Source organism: Schistocerca piceifrons, chromosome 8 (genome assembly GCF_021461385.2).
Source record: "Schistocerca piceifrons isolate TAMUIC-IGC-003096 chromosome 8, iqSchPice1.1, whole genome shotgun sequence".
NCBI lineage: Eukaryota > Metazoa > Arthropoda > Insecta > Orthoptera > Acrididae > Schistocerca > Schistocerca piceifrons.
Window position 1 is genome coordinate 143,988,316 of NC_060145.1, and position 16,896 is coordinate 144,005,211.

General features: G+C 46.5%; 1 protein-coding gene across 1 annotated transcript in view; it reads left to right on the forward strand.

The window, feature by feature from the left end:
- Positions 1 to 16,896, forward strand: part of LOC124712523 (solute carrier family 35 member G1) — a 593,502-nt gene that overhangs the window by 493,959 nt on the left and 82,647 nt on the right. The window contains exons 3-4 of the mRNA XM_047242834.1: positions 9,020 to 9,113; positions 9,171 to 9,448. Coding sequence (XP_047098790.1) covers positions 9,051 to 9,113; positions 9,171 to 9,448 — 341 coding nt within the window. The 5' untranslated portion in view covers positions 9,020 to 9,050. The remainder of the gene's footprint in view (positions 1 to 9,019; positions 9,114 to 9,170; positions 9,449 to 16,896) is intronic.

A 16,896-nucleotide genomic window follows, 5' to 3' on the forward strand; every position in this document is an offset into this window, starting at 1 on the left:
TGGAGGGACGAATGGAGACGTGTCGTCTTCAGCGATGAGAGTCGCTTCTGCCTTGGTGCCAATGATGGTCGTATGCGTGTTTGGCGCCGTGCAGGTGTGCGCCACAATCAGGACTGCATACGACCGAGGCACACAGGGCCAACACCCGGCATCATGGTGTGGGGAGCGATCTCCTACACTGGCCATACACCACTGGTGATCGTCGAGGGGACACTGAATAGTGCACGGTACATCCAAACCGTCATCGAACCCATCGTTCTACCATTCCTAGACCGGCAAGGGAACTTGCTGTTCCAACAGGACAATGCACGTCCGCATGTATCCCGTGCCACCCGACGTGCTCTAGAAGGTGTAAGTCAACTACCCTGGCCAGCAAGATCTCCGGATCTGTCCCCCATTGAGCATGTTTGGGACTGGATGAAGCGTCGTATCACGCGGTCTGCACGTCCAGCACGAACGCTGGTCCAACTGAGGCGCCAGGTGGAAATGGCATGGCAAGCCGTTCCACAGGACTACATCCAGCATCTCTACGATCGTCTCCATGGGAGAATAGCAGCCTGCATTGCTGCGAAAGGTGGATATACACTGTACTAGTGCCGACATTGTGCATGCTCTGTTGCCTGTGTCTATGTGCCTGTGGTTCTGTCAGTGTGATCATGTGATGTATCTGACCCCAGGAATGTGTCAATAAAGTTTCCCCTTCCTGGGACAATGAATTCACGGTGTTCTTATTTCAATTTCCAGGAGTGTCTTAACCTTAAACCATACTCACGCATCATTCATACTGCTAAAACACAATTATAACATTTTACCTACACAAAAAGGCATAACAACACTTTATGAAAATACTAGAACAGTTTATGAAAAACATTCTATTATTCTAGTGCACTCTAGTGGGCACAATCGAAACTAAATCTCAGTCCCCTATCCAATACAGTCCTCTATCGGCTGATACATAAACTACGTGCGCGTCCAGTCTCATGTCACCTTCTGTCACTATCCAGCTCTGAGACACATCTCCCACATAACCTCCTGCAAGGCAGGATCGGTATACGGCGCTACGCCTCAGTACACAACAGGCGAAAAAAGTGCTCCCCCCCTCCCCCCCCCCCCCCCCTCTGTTGCAGTTTCAGAGTAATCGCCTACTCATCGTGTTTTCTATAGTAAACGGTTGACGTGTCGAGGTATTTGCTGTACTCGCTTAAGTTATTAATGCGATCGTTTATAGATTCGCTTACTGTAGCTTTCAAGATGTGTTAGATACGCGTTTGTATGGAACTACTACTCCCCTACCGCGCTGTCCCCCAGCAATCGACCCCCACCACTACCGTTGTCCCCTCTCCCTCCACGCTTTTTACGCAGCTAGGGACCATGTAATATTGCATGCACTCTGCTGGTCTGCGTTACGATGTGTGGCTAGAAAATAACGAGATTAAGAACACTTACACCAAAGACGAAGCACCAATTGCTGAGAGGCGTGAATCCTTCTCAGTTAATGCGGCATCTTTGGGGTCTGCAGACAAATCAGTGTTGCCGTGGCCTTCGTTTGTGTAAGAGATGTATATTTTGTTTTGCCCGGTAAAATGGTAAGTACAATAATGGAGCAACGAATTGTCTTGAAGTTTCACATGAAACCTGGAAAAACCTGCTACTCAAACCTATCTTTTTAAAAAAAAGTAAGTAATTTGCTTCGACCTGATCACCGGTTGATTATTCTGTCGATTGCTGAAACTGTAGGAATTGACAAACAATGTGTGAGTCAAATTTTACATAAACGATTTAACCTGAGAAAAACGTGCGCGAAACTGGTGCCGAAAATTCTCACCATCGAATAAAAAGCTCTTGAAAATTTTTGTACTGACACTTTGAACACTATTGAAAATGATGCTAATTTCTTGGTAATAGTAAGACACGTGACCAGTCTTGGTTTTTTACTTACGTTCCAGAAACTAAGCACCAGCCTGTGCACTGAAAGGGCCCAACTTCACTGTGAACGAAAAAGCTCAAATGAGCAAATCAATATCGAAGGGGTTGATGATTAGATGTTTTCTATATTCATTGATATGTCTATCTTCAGTCGGTTCGTTAAGTTCAGACTATTAATCAACATTATTAACTTGAGGATCTTGCTCCACTCTGAGAAAATATGAAGAAACCGAGCTGAACGTCGAAGAAAAAGTTACGGATTCTGGTTCAAGACAGCGCACCGGCTCATACGGCGCTGTCTGGCAAGAGGTTTAGCATCACGTGACCTTTATCTATTGCCCAGTGGCAGATCTCCGTTAAGAGCAAAAAGATTTCAGTCCGTTGAAGCAATGAAAGAAAAAGCGGCACGCGTCATCAAGGAGGTCACAGAGAATGGTTTCCATCACTGTTTCCATCAGTGGAAAACTCGCATGGTGGATAGACGAGGGGAGTATATTGAGGGTGACAATAACTAAGTATATTTTTGAAAAAAATATGTTTAACAGCAGTAATCGAGTTATATGTTAGTTTCCAAGAAGCCTTGGGCATTGAAGTGGCGCTCAGAATGCGAGCGATATGTAGCGAACGTTAGACTGCCGTGGCGATAGGTTTGGATATCGTTTTGCGCGTTGACAGCTCAGACGATAAATGACGAACGTGGCGGTGAAAACTTAGACGATAAATGACGAACGTGGCTAAAATGAATGTAATGAACAAATAAACCGTATATCATACACATCAAAAAATGTTTTGCACCACCCCGGTTCCCAGAAATCCTGAAGATAGACGTTAACTGTGGATATTGTATCACAGACACAGTCTCTTTGACTGTTCAGTGATGTCACTAAACGAGCACAAAGATGTAAAGAATCACGCATGAGCAGCGCCTACTAGACGGAGGGGGTCCGACAGCCGATCACGTCCAGTCATTCCACCAGGAAGGAGGTACACGACTCATGTGGTCTGTAGTTCAACCTTGCCTAGACGGTCAATCCCGTGGTTTGATCGCGTCCGCATTGTTACTTTGTGCCAGGAAGGGCTCTCACCAAGGGAAGTTTCCAGGCGTCTCGGAGTGAACCAAAGCGATGTTGTTCGGACATGGAGGAGATACAGAGAGACCGGAACTGTCGATTACATGCTTCTCTCAGACCGCCCGAGGGCTACCACTGCAGTGGATGACCGCTGCCTACGGATTATGGCACGGAGGAACCCTGAGAGCAACGACACCATGTTGAATAATGCTTTTCGTGCAGCCACAGGACGTCGTGGTATGACTCAGTCTATGCGCAGTAGGCTGGATGATGCGCAACTTCACTCCCGACGTCCATGGCGAGGTCCATCTTTGCAACCACGACGCCATGCAGCGCGGTACAGATGGACCCCACAACATGCCGAATGGACCGCTCAGAATTGGCATCACGTTCTCTTCACCGATGAGTGTCGCATACGCCTTCAACCAGACAGTCGTCGGAGACGCGTTTGGAGGCAACCCAGTCAACGAGTGCAGCAAGGCGGAGGTCCTCTGATCTTTTGGGGTGACATTATGTGGGGCTGACGTACGCCGCTGGTAGTCATGAAAGGCGTCGTAACGGTTATACGATACGTGAATGCCGTCCTCCGACCAATAGTGCAACCATATCAGCAGCATACTGGCGTGGCAATCGTCTTCATGGGCGATAGATTGCGCCACCATCGTGCACATCTTGTGAATGACTTCCTGCAGGATAACACTCGACTAGCGTGGCCACCAATGCTCTCCAGACATTAACCCAATCGAACATGTCTGCGATAGATTGAAAAGGGCTGTTTATGGACGACGTGACCCACCAACCACTGTGATGGATCTATGCCGATTCGCTGTTGAGGAGTGGGACAATCTGGACCTACAGATCCTTTATGAACTTGTGGATTGTATGCCAGGACGAATACAGGCGTGCATCAATGCAAGAGGACGTGCTACTATTAGAGGTACCAGTGTTCAGAGCAATCTGGACCACCACCTCTGAGGGTCTCGCTTTATGGTGGTCCAACATGCAATGTGTGGTTTTCATGAGCAATAAAAGGGCGGAAATGATGTTTATGTTGATTTCTATTCCAGTTTTCTGTCCAGGTTCCGGAACTCTCGGAACTGATGTGATGCAAAACTTTTTTTGATGTGTGTACTACTGTCACTTTTAGCAGCGTAATGAAGGAGTTAGTAATCGCCAACGACATCCTCAGCGTGGGTGATGTCACGTAAGGTGTGGGCAGCTGGGAGCATCCCATTCTTTCCGTATCCGGGGGTAAACTCATGAAATGTCTCTTAATATAGGGAGAGTGTCACACGGATGGGATTTTCCTGATAGTCGTAAATTATGAAAATACAGCTGTTGGAAAATGTGTAATTCGACTGTCTCCTCCAGTTGGCCCTCTCTCTTAAAAAGTGATTTTAATGATTTCCACAATCGCTCAGTTTTTTGGCTGTGGACGGATGGATCGTCTGAAGATGCAAAGTCTATTGAGCGATTCTCAAACTCGTAATCGACAGCCTCATTCTTCAATTTTTGATACTATTTGAAGCCGTCAGTTATCATAGTTGTACCTAGAAGATCGAAATGCTTACCAAATGGCAGTATCGTTGTCTTACCCCGAGAGCAAACTCGAAGTATAAAACACTTTCTTGCTTCCCTTTCGACCTCACTGAACACTCAGACATGTTCTGCCTCATTTTTAAGGCTATTTACGAATAGCTATGTGCGATGCGTCATTTTCTACAATCTTATTGACCCTGTCGATGGGAATATTTTTGTTATTTACAGTTGCTTAGAACAGTCCCCTATAAGATCCATAATGGTCATAGACGGTATTCGCTGACAGTTCACTTTGTGAAGCAGTTCTTGCAACGTATAATCTGTTATCCAGCGTGAGACGATAATTACGGTTTTATCAATACTGAAATTAGTGTTTTCGAACAGAGTATTTCTTCCAATCGAGGTCCATTTTTAGCGTTTCGTGCAGTACAGCTCGAATGGGAAGTCTACGGTATATTAGAGTTTCGCACATGATTCACCGCAACAATACACGTAATTTCTCTGATTTTGGTTCGGCAGTAAACCATATTTCCAACAGAGCAGTAAGTTTTTATCTACTGTACATAACTGGAATTAAATTGCTCCACGTAAGAGAGTTGGAGCTCGCGGTTACAAAAGATTCGCTCGTGGTTCTTCACAGCATTCCCTTGTCAACAAACAAAACAGTGCCCAAACCTGCCGCTACGAGAGTCGAACGGTCGACATACACTGAGGTGACAAAGTCATGTGACACCTCTCATTATCGTGTCGGACCTCATTTTGTCCGGCACAGTGCAGCAGCTCGACGTCGTATGAACCCTACAAGTCGAAGCAAGTTCCCTGCGGAAGTACTGAGCCATGCTGCCTCTACAACCTCCACAATTGCGATAGTGCTACCGGAGCACAATTTTGTGCACGAATTGATCTGTCGATTATGTTCCGTAAATGTTCGACGGGATTCATGTCTGACTATCTGGTTGGCCAAATCATTCGGTTAAAATGTCCGCCGGCCGCGGTGACCGTGCGGTTATAGGCGCTTCAGTCCAGAACTGCGCGACTGCTACGGTCGCAGGTTCGAATCCTGCCTCGGGCATGGATGTGTGTGATGTCCTTAGGTTAGTTAGGTTTAAGTAGTTCTAAGTTCTAGGGGACTGATGACCTAAGATCTTAAGTCCCGTAGTGCTCAGAGCCATTTGAACCATTTTTAAAATGTCCAGAATGTTGTTCAAAGAAGTACCGAACAACTGTGGCCCGGTGACAGTTCCATCTTTGTGTGAGAACATGAAGTCCATGAATGACTGCAGACGGTCACCAAGTAGCCGAACGCAACCATTTCCTGTCAGTGATCGGCTCAGTTGGACAGGAGGACTCAGTCCATTCGACGTAAAAACAGCCTACATCATTAGGCTAGCGTCCAACCGATATGATCGCAAGCCCAGGAGAGGCGCTGCAGGCGATTTTGTGCTGTTAGCAAAGGCACTTGCTCGGTCGTCTGCTGCCATAGTCCATTAACGAGAAATTTTGTCCCGTTCACCGTATGTCCCGCATTGATCTCTGCGGTCATTTCACGCAGTGTTGCTTGTATGTTAGCACTGAGAGCTCTACGCCGCTGCTCTCGGTCGTTAAGTGAAGGCCGTCGGCCACTGCGTCGTTTGTGATGAGAAGTAACACCTAAAATTAGTATTCGCAGCACACTTTTGACACTGTGGATCTGGAAATATTGAATTCCCTAACGATATCCGAAACGGAATATCCCATGCTTCTAGCTCCAACTACCATTCCGCGTTCAAAGTCTGTTAATTCACATCGTGCGGCGGTAATCTCGTCGGAAACCTTTTCGCATGACTCACCGGAGTACGAATGACAGCTCTGCCAATTATTTGCCCTTTTATATCTTGTGTACGCGTAGGTACCGCTATCTACATCAACATCTACATGGTTACTCTGCAATTCACACTTAAGTGCCTGGCAGAGGATGCATCGAACCATTATCATACTACTTCTCTACCATTCCACTCACGAATGGCGCGTGGGAGAAAGGAACACCTAAATCTTTCCGTTCGAGCTCTGATTTCTCTTATTTTATCATGTTGATCATTTCTCCCTACGTAGGTGGCTGTCAGCAAAATATTTTCGCATTCGGAAGAGAAAGTTGGTGATAGAAATCTCGTAAATAGATCTCGTCGCAAAGTAAACCGCCTTTGTTTCAGTGAATGCCACCTCAACTCGCGTGTCATTCCAGTGGCACTCTCACCCCTATTCCGCGATAACACGAAACGAGCTGCCCTTCCTTGCACTTTTTCGATGTCCTCCGTCAATCCTACCTGGTAAGGATCCCATGCCGCGTAGCAGTATTCCAGCAGAGGACTACCAAGTGTAATGTAGGTTGTCTCTTTAGTGGGTTTGTCCCATGTAAGTGTACTGCCAACAAAGTTCAGTCTTTGTTTCCTCTTCCCCACAATATTATCTATGTGGTCTTTCCAATTTAAGTTGCTCGTAATTGTAATTCCTAGGTATTTTGTCGAATTGACAGCCGTTAGGTTTGTGCGATATATCGTATACTCAAAATTTGTCGGATTTATTTTAGTACCCATGTGGATGACCTCACACTTTTCTCTGTTTAGTGCCAATTGCCACTTTTCGCACCATACAGAAATTCTCTCTAGATAATTTTGTTATTGGAATTGATCGTCTGATGATTTTACTAGTCGGTAAATTACAGTGTCATCTGCAAACACTCCAGATTATCACCTAGATCATTTATGTAAATCAGGAACAGCAGAGGGCCAATGACACTACCTTGCGGAACGCCAGATATCACTTCTGTTCTACTCGCTGATTTACCGTCTATCACTACGAACTGTGACCTCTCTGAGAGATGCATGTGCGTATTGTTATCCCATGAGTTTTATCACATCAGTATCGCTGGTGTGGGCGTAACTCCGATACACAACGCCGCAGCTTTGAGACTCAAGTTTTCTGCGAAATTATGCGTTATTTTATAGCCGAACCTGGTATATACACTACTGGCCATTAAAATTGCTACACCACGAAGATGACATGCTACAGACGCGAAATTTAACCTACAGGAAGAAGATGCTGTGATATGCAAATGATTAGCTTTTCAGAGCGTTCACACAAGGTTAGCGCCGGTGGCGACACCTACAGCGTGCTGACATTGAGGAAAATTTCCAACCGATTTCTCATACACAAACAGCAGTTGCCCGGCGTTGCTGGTGAAACGCTATTGTGATACCTCGTGTAAGGAGGAGAAATGCGTACCATCTCGCTTCCGACTTTGAGAAAAGTCGGATTGTAGCCTATGGCGGTTGCGGTTTATCGTAACGCGACATTGTTGCTCGCGTTGGTCGAGATCCAATGACTGTTAGCAGAATATGGAATCGGTGGGTTCAGGAGGGTAATACGGAACGCCGTGCTGGATCCCAACGGCCTCGTATCACTAGTAGCCGAGATGACAGGCATCTTATCCGCATGGCTGTAACGGATCGTGCAACCTCGTCTCGATCCCTGAGTCAACAGATGGGGACGTTTGCAAGACAACAACCATCTGCACGAACAGTTCGACGACGTTTGCAGCAGCATGGACTATCAGCTCGGGAACCATTGCTGCGGTTACCCTTGACGCTGCATCACAGATAGGAGCGCCTGCGATGGTGTACTCAACGACGAACCTGGGTGCACGAATGGCAAAACGTCATTTTTTCGAATGAATCCAGGTTCTGTTTACAGCATCACAATGGTCGCATCCGTGTTTGGCGACATCGCGGTCAACGCACATTGGAAGCGTGTATTCGTCAACGCCATACTGTCGTATCACCCGGCGTGATGGTATGGGGTGCTATTGGTTACAAGTCTCGGTCACCTCTTGTTCGCATTGACGGCACTTTGAACAGTGGACGTTATATTTTAGATGTGTTACGACCCGTGGCTCTATCTTTGATTCGATCCCTGCAAAACCCTACATTTCACCAGGATAGTGCACGGCCGCATGTTGCAGATCCTGTAAAGGCCTTTCTGGATACAGAAAATGTTCGACTGCTGCCCTGGCCAGCACATTCTCCAGATCTCTGACCAATTGAAAACGTCTGGTCAATGGTGGCCGAGCAACTGGTTCGTCAGAATACGCCAGTCACTACTCTTGATGAACTGTTGTATCGTGTTGAAACTGCATGGGCAGCAGTACCGGTACATGCCGTCCAAGCTCTGTTTGACGCAATGCCCAGGCGTATCAAGGCCGCTAATACGGTCAGAGGTGGTTGTTCTGGGTCCTGATTTCTCAGGATCTATGCACCCAAATTGCGTGAAAATGTAATCACATGTCAGTTCCAGTATAATATATTTGTCCAATGAATACCCGTTTATCATCTGCTTTTCTTCTTGGCGTAGCAATTTTAATGGCCAGTAGTGTATAGCGCTTGAGAGAACACGCCGATTCGCTGCCGCATTGCTGACAGTACTGAGAGGTGCCCCTTGTCGGTGCGCAGGCTGAGGGCGCGGCCGCAGGAGTGCGCCGGCATGCCCGAGCAGCTGGAGCTGCAGCAGCTGGTGGAGGCGGACGACGAGGCGGGCGGGCGCGGCGCGGGGGCGGGCGGGCAGACGCCGCCCTCGCCGTCGCCGTCGGCGTCGGCGTCGCAGTCGTCGGGGCCGGGCGCGGCGCGCTGCCCCTACCTGGGGCTGGTGCTGGCCACGCTGTCGTCGCTGCTGTTCTCGCTGTGCAGCGTGATCGTCAAGTGGCTGGTCGAGGTGCACCCCATGCAGCTGGCCGCGTGCCGCTTCGCCGGCGTGCTGCTGCCCGCGCTGCCCATCGTGCTGTGGCGCGCGGAGCCCGTGTTCCCGCGCGGCCGCCGCCTCATGCTGCTGCTGCGCTCCTTCGTCGGCACCACCGGCCTCATGCTCAGCTTCTACGCCTTCAGGTAGGCCCGCACCGCAAGTAACACCACCCTTCAAATTGGCTACTGTAGTTCAATTCTTTTATCTTGGCGGCTCGCGCACGCCCGCCCCGACCGACACCGAGGCAAAGGAAGCCGCGGCGCTTGTTCGTGACGTCGCGTCAGCTAGGCACGGCGAACGCCAGGTCTGTCGCAGGAATACTCATAATGGTGATGTCTCCTTCTCTGACACAGGAAAATGTGAAACTATTGGCGGTAGCTGACCAACACACATTGTTCTGACAAGGGAACCTACCCATCGCACCCCCCTCAGATTTAGTTATAAGTTGGCACAGTGGATAGGCCTTGACAAACCGGACACAGATCAATCGAGAAAACAGGAAGAAGTTGTGTGGAACTATGAAAAAAAATAAGCAAAATATGCAAACTGAGTAGTCCGTGGCAACATAGGCAACATCAAGGAGAGTGTGAGCTCCGGAGCGCCGCGGTCCCGTGGTTAATGTGAGCAGCTGCGGAACGAGAGGTCCTAGATTCAAATCTTCCCTCGAGTGAAAAGTTTATTTTCAGACTATTATTATCTGACGAACTCTTCTGTTTTCATCACTTTTTTGGGAGTGATTATCACATCCACAAGAAAACCTAAATCGAGCAAGGTAGAAGAATCTTTTTACTCATTCACCAAGTGTACAAGTTAGGTGTCACGTGACGCACATGCCGTCACCAGAGTCGTATAGAATATATCAGACGTGTTTAACTGTGGAGGAATCGGTTGACCTATGACCTTGCGATCAAATGTTTTCGTTTCCCATTGGAGAGGCACGTCCTTTCGTCTACTAGTCGCACGGTTTTGCGGTGCGGTCGCAAAACACAGACACTAAACTTGTAACAGTGAACAGAGACGTCAATGAACGAACGAACAGATCATAACATTGCGAAAGTAAAAAAAGTAAACTTTTCACTCGAGGGAACACTTGAACCTAGGACCTCTCGTTCCGCAGCTGCTCACGCTAACCACGGGACCACAGCGGTCCTGAGCTCACACTATCCTTGATGTTGCATATCTTGCGCATGGACTACTCAGTTTGTATATTTTGCTTATTTTTTTCATAGTTCCACACAACTTCTTCCTGTTTTTTCGATTGATCTGTGTTCAGTTTTTCAAGGCCTATCCACTGTGCCAACTTATAACTAAATCTGAGGGGGGTGCGATGGGAAGGTTACCTCGTGCGAGATTTCTGCAATCAATTAATTGTGCAATTCATTACACTTCTTAACAAATAGTGTACTCCTGAACTTAAATTTCCACCTGTTTTAAGGATTGATATACAAAAACAACTTCATGGTCCAGCAGCAACAGAATTCGTGCTTTTTTACCTTATTTGTAAATCTGAGGAAGTTACGTTTGTACTGGGTTGCTTTTACAAGAAACTGTGAACATATTGGTGCTCTTCTTTAGGTATCTTGGTTGACTATGCAGTGAGGAGCACTGAATGTTAATGAAATATCTTGCGATTGTACACGTTAGGGGAGGGGGTAGGGGACAGAAGAAGAGGCAAAAGAGAGAGACTTGTTTTATCAAATGAAATTTTTTTATCTTATAAAGTTTCTCCTTTCAGTTGCAAGAGGGGAATATTTATCTTTTCGAATGTGCATGTTTAAAAAATTTTAAGCTCAGCAGTATTTTCTATGTATGAAGCTATTTTGTTTCCTGTTTAGAATTCCTTTCGTTGAAAACGAATGTAATCTAATGACTGGCAACAGTTGGATATTTACACATGTAAATTAGTTCACATTTCCAGTGACGATGTCAAACGAAAATAAATAAATAAATAAAAGAAACGAGTTAATTGTAACGGGGTTGGGGTAAGTTTCGATAACAAAATGGTCAAGTAAATATAGTTACCTCAATGTAAAATTTTCGAATCTTGCAATGGGGCAAAGCATCTTGACCTACGTTTGTTTCGACAGGATTCAGTAATACAGAACTATGATCTTCATTTGTTGATTTACGATAGTAAGAAAATCTCTCATCTAAATAGAACTGCAGAATCCAAAATACTACCAAACATTTTGTCCAAAAATAAGAAATTTATAGTGATAAGCACGCCCAGGCGTTTCTGCCTGCAACAGACCTGGTGTTCGCCGCGCCTAGCTGACGTGACGTCACCGACAAGCGCCGAGGCCTTCCTTTGAATCGGTGCTGCCCAGACGCGGGAGATTGCTGCGTTATCAGTTACAAACGACGCACGCGCCAAGCGAAGCAGCGCCATAGTATAGTATAGTTCGCAAACTTACCCGCAGTTTATGAAGTAAAGCCACCACGGCCGCATTAACCCTTTCGTTGCTACGGAGACGTCCTCCCAGCCTGTGCAGACATATTGTGTTCCGACTGCTTTGACACACTTATCATTCGAGTTCACAAAAACTGTTTGGCCCAAAAATTTGATTTTTACACATCTTCTTGACTGATACCCTCCGCCCACAAATGACTTACTTTTGTTTCGATGTTCAACGCAGTTATTGTGCAGCATTAAATGTAGTAAACCATTGAACGAAATTTTGAAGAGTTTGCAGAGGTAAAAGTCCGTAGTGTATATTTTCCGTTTGGTCGATTTTAGTTGCCACAATTTTGAGAATGAAATGTGGAGAATATACCTAAATTTCATATAAAATTTACTGTATAACAATATCCCATTTAATTTAAGTACCAGATAGGTGTCGTATCTAATACTGAGAAATATTCCGTCTTTCGCCACTGTAATAAAACTTTTATTTATACCAGAGTCATTTCGCTTTTTTCTAAAAAAAAATGGTTCAAATGGCTCTGAGCACTATGGGACTCAACTGCTGAGGTCGTTAGTCCCCTAGAACTTAGAACTACACTCCTGGAAATGGAAAAAAGAACACATTGACACCGGTGTGTCAGACCCACCATACTTGCTCCGGACACTGCGAGAGGGCTGTACAAGCAATGATCACACGCACGGCACAGCGGACACACCAGGAACCGCGGTGTTGGCCGTCGAATGGCGCTAGCTGCGCAGCATTTGTGCACCGCCGCCGTCAGTGTCAGCCAGTTTGCCGTGGCATACGGAGCTCCATCGCAGTCTTTAACACTGGTAGCACGCCGCGACAGCGTGGACGTGAACCGTATGTGCAGTTGACGGACTTTGAGCGAGGGCGTATAGTGGGCATGCGGGAGGCCGGGTGGACGTACCGCCGAATTGCTCAACACGTGGGGCGTGAGGTCTCCACAGTACATCGATGTTGTCGCCAGTGGTCGGCGGAAGGTGCACGTGCCCGTCGACCTGGGACCGGACCGCAGCGACGCACGGATGCACGACAAGACCGTAGGATCCTACGCAGTGCCGTAGGGGACCGCACCGCCACTTCCCAGCAAATTAGGGACACTGTTGCTCCTGGGGTATCGGCGAGGACCATTCGCAACCGTCTCCATGAAGCTGGGCTACGGTCCCGCACACCGTTAGGCCGTCTTCCGCTCACGCCCCAACATCGTGCAGCCCGCCTCCAGTGGTGTCGCGACAGGCGTGAATGGAGGGACGAATGGAGACGTGTCGTCTTCAGCGATGAGAGTCGCTTCTGCCTTGGTGCCAATGATGGTCGTATGCGTGTTTGGCGCCGTGCAGGTGAGCGCCACAATCAGGACTGCATACGACCGAGGCACACAGGGCCAACACCCGGCATCATGGTGTGGGGAGCGATCTCCTACACTGGTCGTACACCACTGGTGATCGTCGAGGGGACACTGAATAGTGCACGGTACATCCAAACCGTCATCGAACCCATCGTTCTACCATTCCTAGACCGGCAAGGGAACTTGCTGTTCCAACAGGACAATGCACGTCCGCATGTATCCCGTGCCACCCAACGTGCTCTAGAAGGTGTAAGTCAACTATCCTGGCCAGCAAGATCTCCGGATCTGTCCCCCATTGAGCATGTTTGGGACTGGATGAAGTGTCGTCTCACGCGGTCTGCACGTCCAGCACGAACGCTGGTCCAACTGAGGCGCCAGGTGGAAATGGCATGGCAAGCCGTTCCACAGGACTACATCCAGCATCTCTACGATCGTCTCCATGGGAGAATAGCAGCCTGCATTGCTGCGAAAGGTGGATATACACTGTACTAGTGGCGACATTGTGCATGCTCTGTTGCCTGTGTCTATGTGCCTGTGGTTCTGTCAGTGTGATCATGTGATGTATCTGACCCCAGGAATGTGTCAATAAAGTTTCCCCTTCCTGGGACAATGAATTCACGGTGTTCTTATTTCAATTTCCAGGAGTGTAGTTAAACCTAACTAACTTAAGGACATCACAAACATCCATGCCCGAGGCAGGATTCGAACCTGCGACCGTAGCGGTCTTGCGGTTCCAGACTGCAGCGCCTTTAACCGCACGGCCACTTCGGCCGGCTTTTTTTTTTTTCTAAAACGTTCTGATTAAAACACAGTTGGCGAAGTACGCAAAACTGAATTGTGGACGTAATAAAACATAGAAACTAAACTATATTGTCAGTGAGGCGCAGTGCGCAAACAATTTGTGTTTGTCACAACGGACAGCAAATACTTGCCAAAACATAGGTCGACGAAAACATTGAATATGATGTTGCCAAAGCAGGGAAGCAAAGAATTGCGTCAAACAATGAAGTAGGTCGGCAGCGAACGAGCCGAAATTCTGCTCTAAATAATACTTTTAATTCTGTCGCAAAAGAATATATCTCAATATGAATAGTAAAACAGCGACTGCGGAAGAGAAGATATACAAACAAAACAGATAACATGAATATTGTATGTGTGCCTTTTCATTGTTTTTAACTGCTGTGAAAAAAAATATTGGAGGACAAAATCAGAAAAACCGGAAACTTATTATGATTGTAATGAAGAGAGAAAGCACTACAAACTTCAAAAAATTACATTCGAACGAATAAAATTCATGATGTAAGACATTTCGACATTGCTTTTAAATAAAGAAAATATTAAGCAGCACCGAACAAGGTTTGAACTCTGTACCTTACACTTAATTTTTATGTTTTTATTTATTTTTGTTTTTTTTTTGTTTTTAGGGCCTCGCACTTGACAGCCAAACACCGTAACTATCACACTGACGCAGTTCGTTAGTCAGTGAACTCCAGGAGGACTATAACACATCACGCAAAATACCGACAAACACTGTTCGTACGACTATGAATTACTGAAGTTTCCTCAAAGTACAATAGAAATAAACAGTTACCGCTGTTCCTTATTGCGAAAAAGCGACTTGTGAGAATGATAGAAACACCTTTCCATGCTATCGCCTGAATTAGGAGGCTTATTGTTTGTTTGGTTTAATTAATTAATAGAATATGATGCAACTGGTACAAAGAATGCTTTTTCCAAACTTTCTATAAAAGAAAGTCTGCTATCAAGACATTGCTTTTGTTCAATTACTTTATTTATGACTGAACGTTTCTAAAACTGAAGACACTCGTCCGTACTTGCACTGCAATCGAGCTCTGGCAACGTCGTCCTCTGTTCATTGGCTGACTGTGTTTTGTGACGTCAGATGCGCAGAACGAACCTAAACTCGGCCGCCGTCGTAAATCACGCGCACTATAACAGGCCATCTCTTGCTATTGGCATTCCGGAAATAGACCTTTGCTCGGCATTACGTCGTCAGGTTTTGGGCCTTTGGGATGCAGAATGGCACACTCTTTCTTCGCCAAACAAGCTCGGGGCGATTGAGGATTCTACAACTCCGTGGCGGTCCTCCTTACGGCCGCTCTTAAGGCCTCTGTCGTCCTTTGGCGGCTCCGCTTCAGCCCTACTTGGCTGACCACGGTTATCTCCTCCGTTGTGAGGACCCTCCTCTCTGTCGTTGTGGATCGATGTTGACTGTGGCTCATAAAAATGGCTCTGAGCACTACGGGACTTAACTTCTGAGGTCATCATCCCCTAGATCTTAGAACTACTTAAACCTAACTAACCTAACGACATCACACACATCGATGCCCGAGGCAGGATTCGAACCTGCGACCGTAGCGGTTGCGCGGTTCCAGACTGAAGCGCCTAGAACCGCTCGGCCACACCGGCCGGCTGTGGCTCACATCTTACTGGACTGTCCATTTCAGCTGCCCTGACTTGCTACCCCTGGTGTTGGCTGACAGTACCTCAGCGGCGAATCTCGTTTTACGTTTTATTCGTGATGGGGGTTTCTGTCGCTTTATTTAAGGGAGCGACCTTCCACCTTATCGGTGAGTGGAGGGGATGGCAGGCCCTCTTGCTCCCCACTTCGCCCCGATTGGATTGGCTCCAGTTGGGCTCGGTGGTCCACCCCAGCCCTCTGCCTTCCCACTCCTTTCCTTACTGCGTCTGTCATTTCTTGAGCGTCTCTCGTGTCTACCTGTGCTCCTTCCTTCACGCCCCTGTCATTAGTCACTTTCTTTCCTTCCCCTCTTCTTCCGCCCTTTTTTTCCCTTCCCTGTCTAACAATACCACCACTCGCAAAGTAGATTAGAAATCAGAGTAATAATATTGCTCACGCAGCATATGTTCGCTTTATCGGGCAACAACAAAGTTACTGACTGTGGGTGGTTCGTCAGAATGGAAGAAATGAAGTCACTGTGAAAAAAGTCATTAATTCTGGCACTTATCTTGAATGGATTCCCACGTAGATTTCGTCGAAGTTGTTATGGCTCATCTTGTTGATTCTAGGGTGATTCCACTTTGACTGCTAGAAGGTCCAGATCTGTATTTTAGCAATATTTGAAGACCTAACAATGCGTTTTTCAGGAAATTCTTAATGATAAAACAATCCCAGATCAGAACAATGCTATGGTAGAAATAATATTTGACTTGGTGTTCACGATCCACATTGTTATTAAACTTCTTGTAAATTCACATATACTTCTTCTTAATTGTCACATCATCAAGAAAACAGTTTTGTATCAATCTTCATATATTTAATTTCCACTTTAACCAAATGCAAGACTCGACTGTTCTTTTACAAAGCGAAAAAAACAAAGCAAAGTGAAACAAAGATTGCTCTGTGCGCATTCGCGCCAAAACGGTTAAAGATTATGACAGTCTCAGAGAAATGAATACACGCAAGAACCATATCACTGTAATATATCGATAAATCGGAGTACCTATACATTAATAAAACCAAATGTGAATATTGTCACAAAAATATGTCTGTTACTTCGCAGAAAAGAAGTACGATATTACTGGTATCGAGAACTGGGATTGGAGTGCCGTAGTGGTCACATAAATAAAGAACCATTACAGCTGTCAATAATTTGTCATTTATGGCCATTCTAGTTCCCTCTTCTAATATGGTATTTTTATCGGTTTTAGTTATTCCAAGGTCGGACGGACTGATGACCGCGTAGTCTGGTCCCTTCTCCACCCAACCAACCAACATCATCCTTAACACCATCATCATCAGTGCTCTGTGTTACGGCAGGCCTTCACGTGTAGC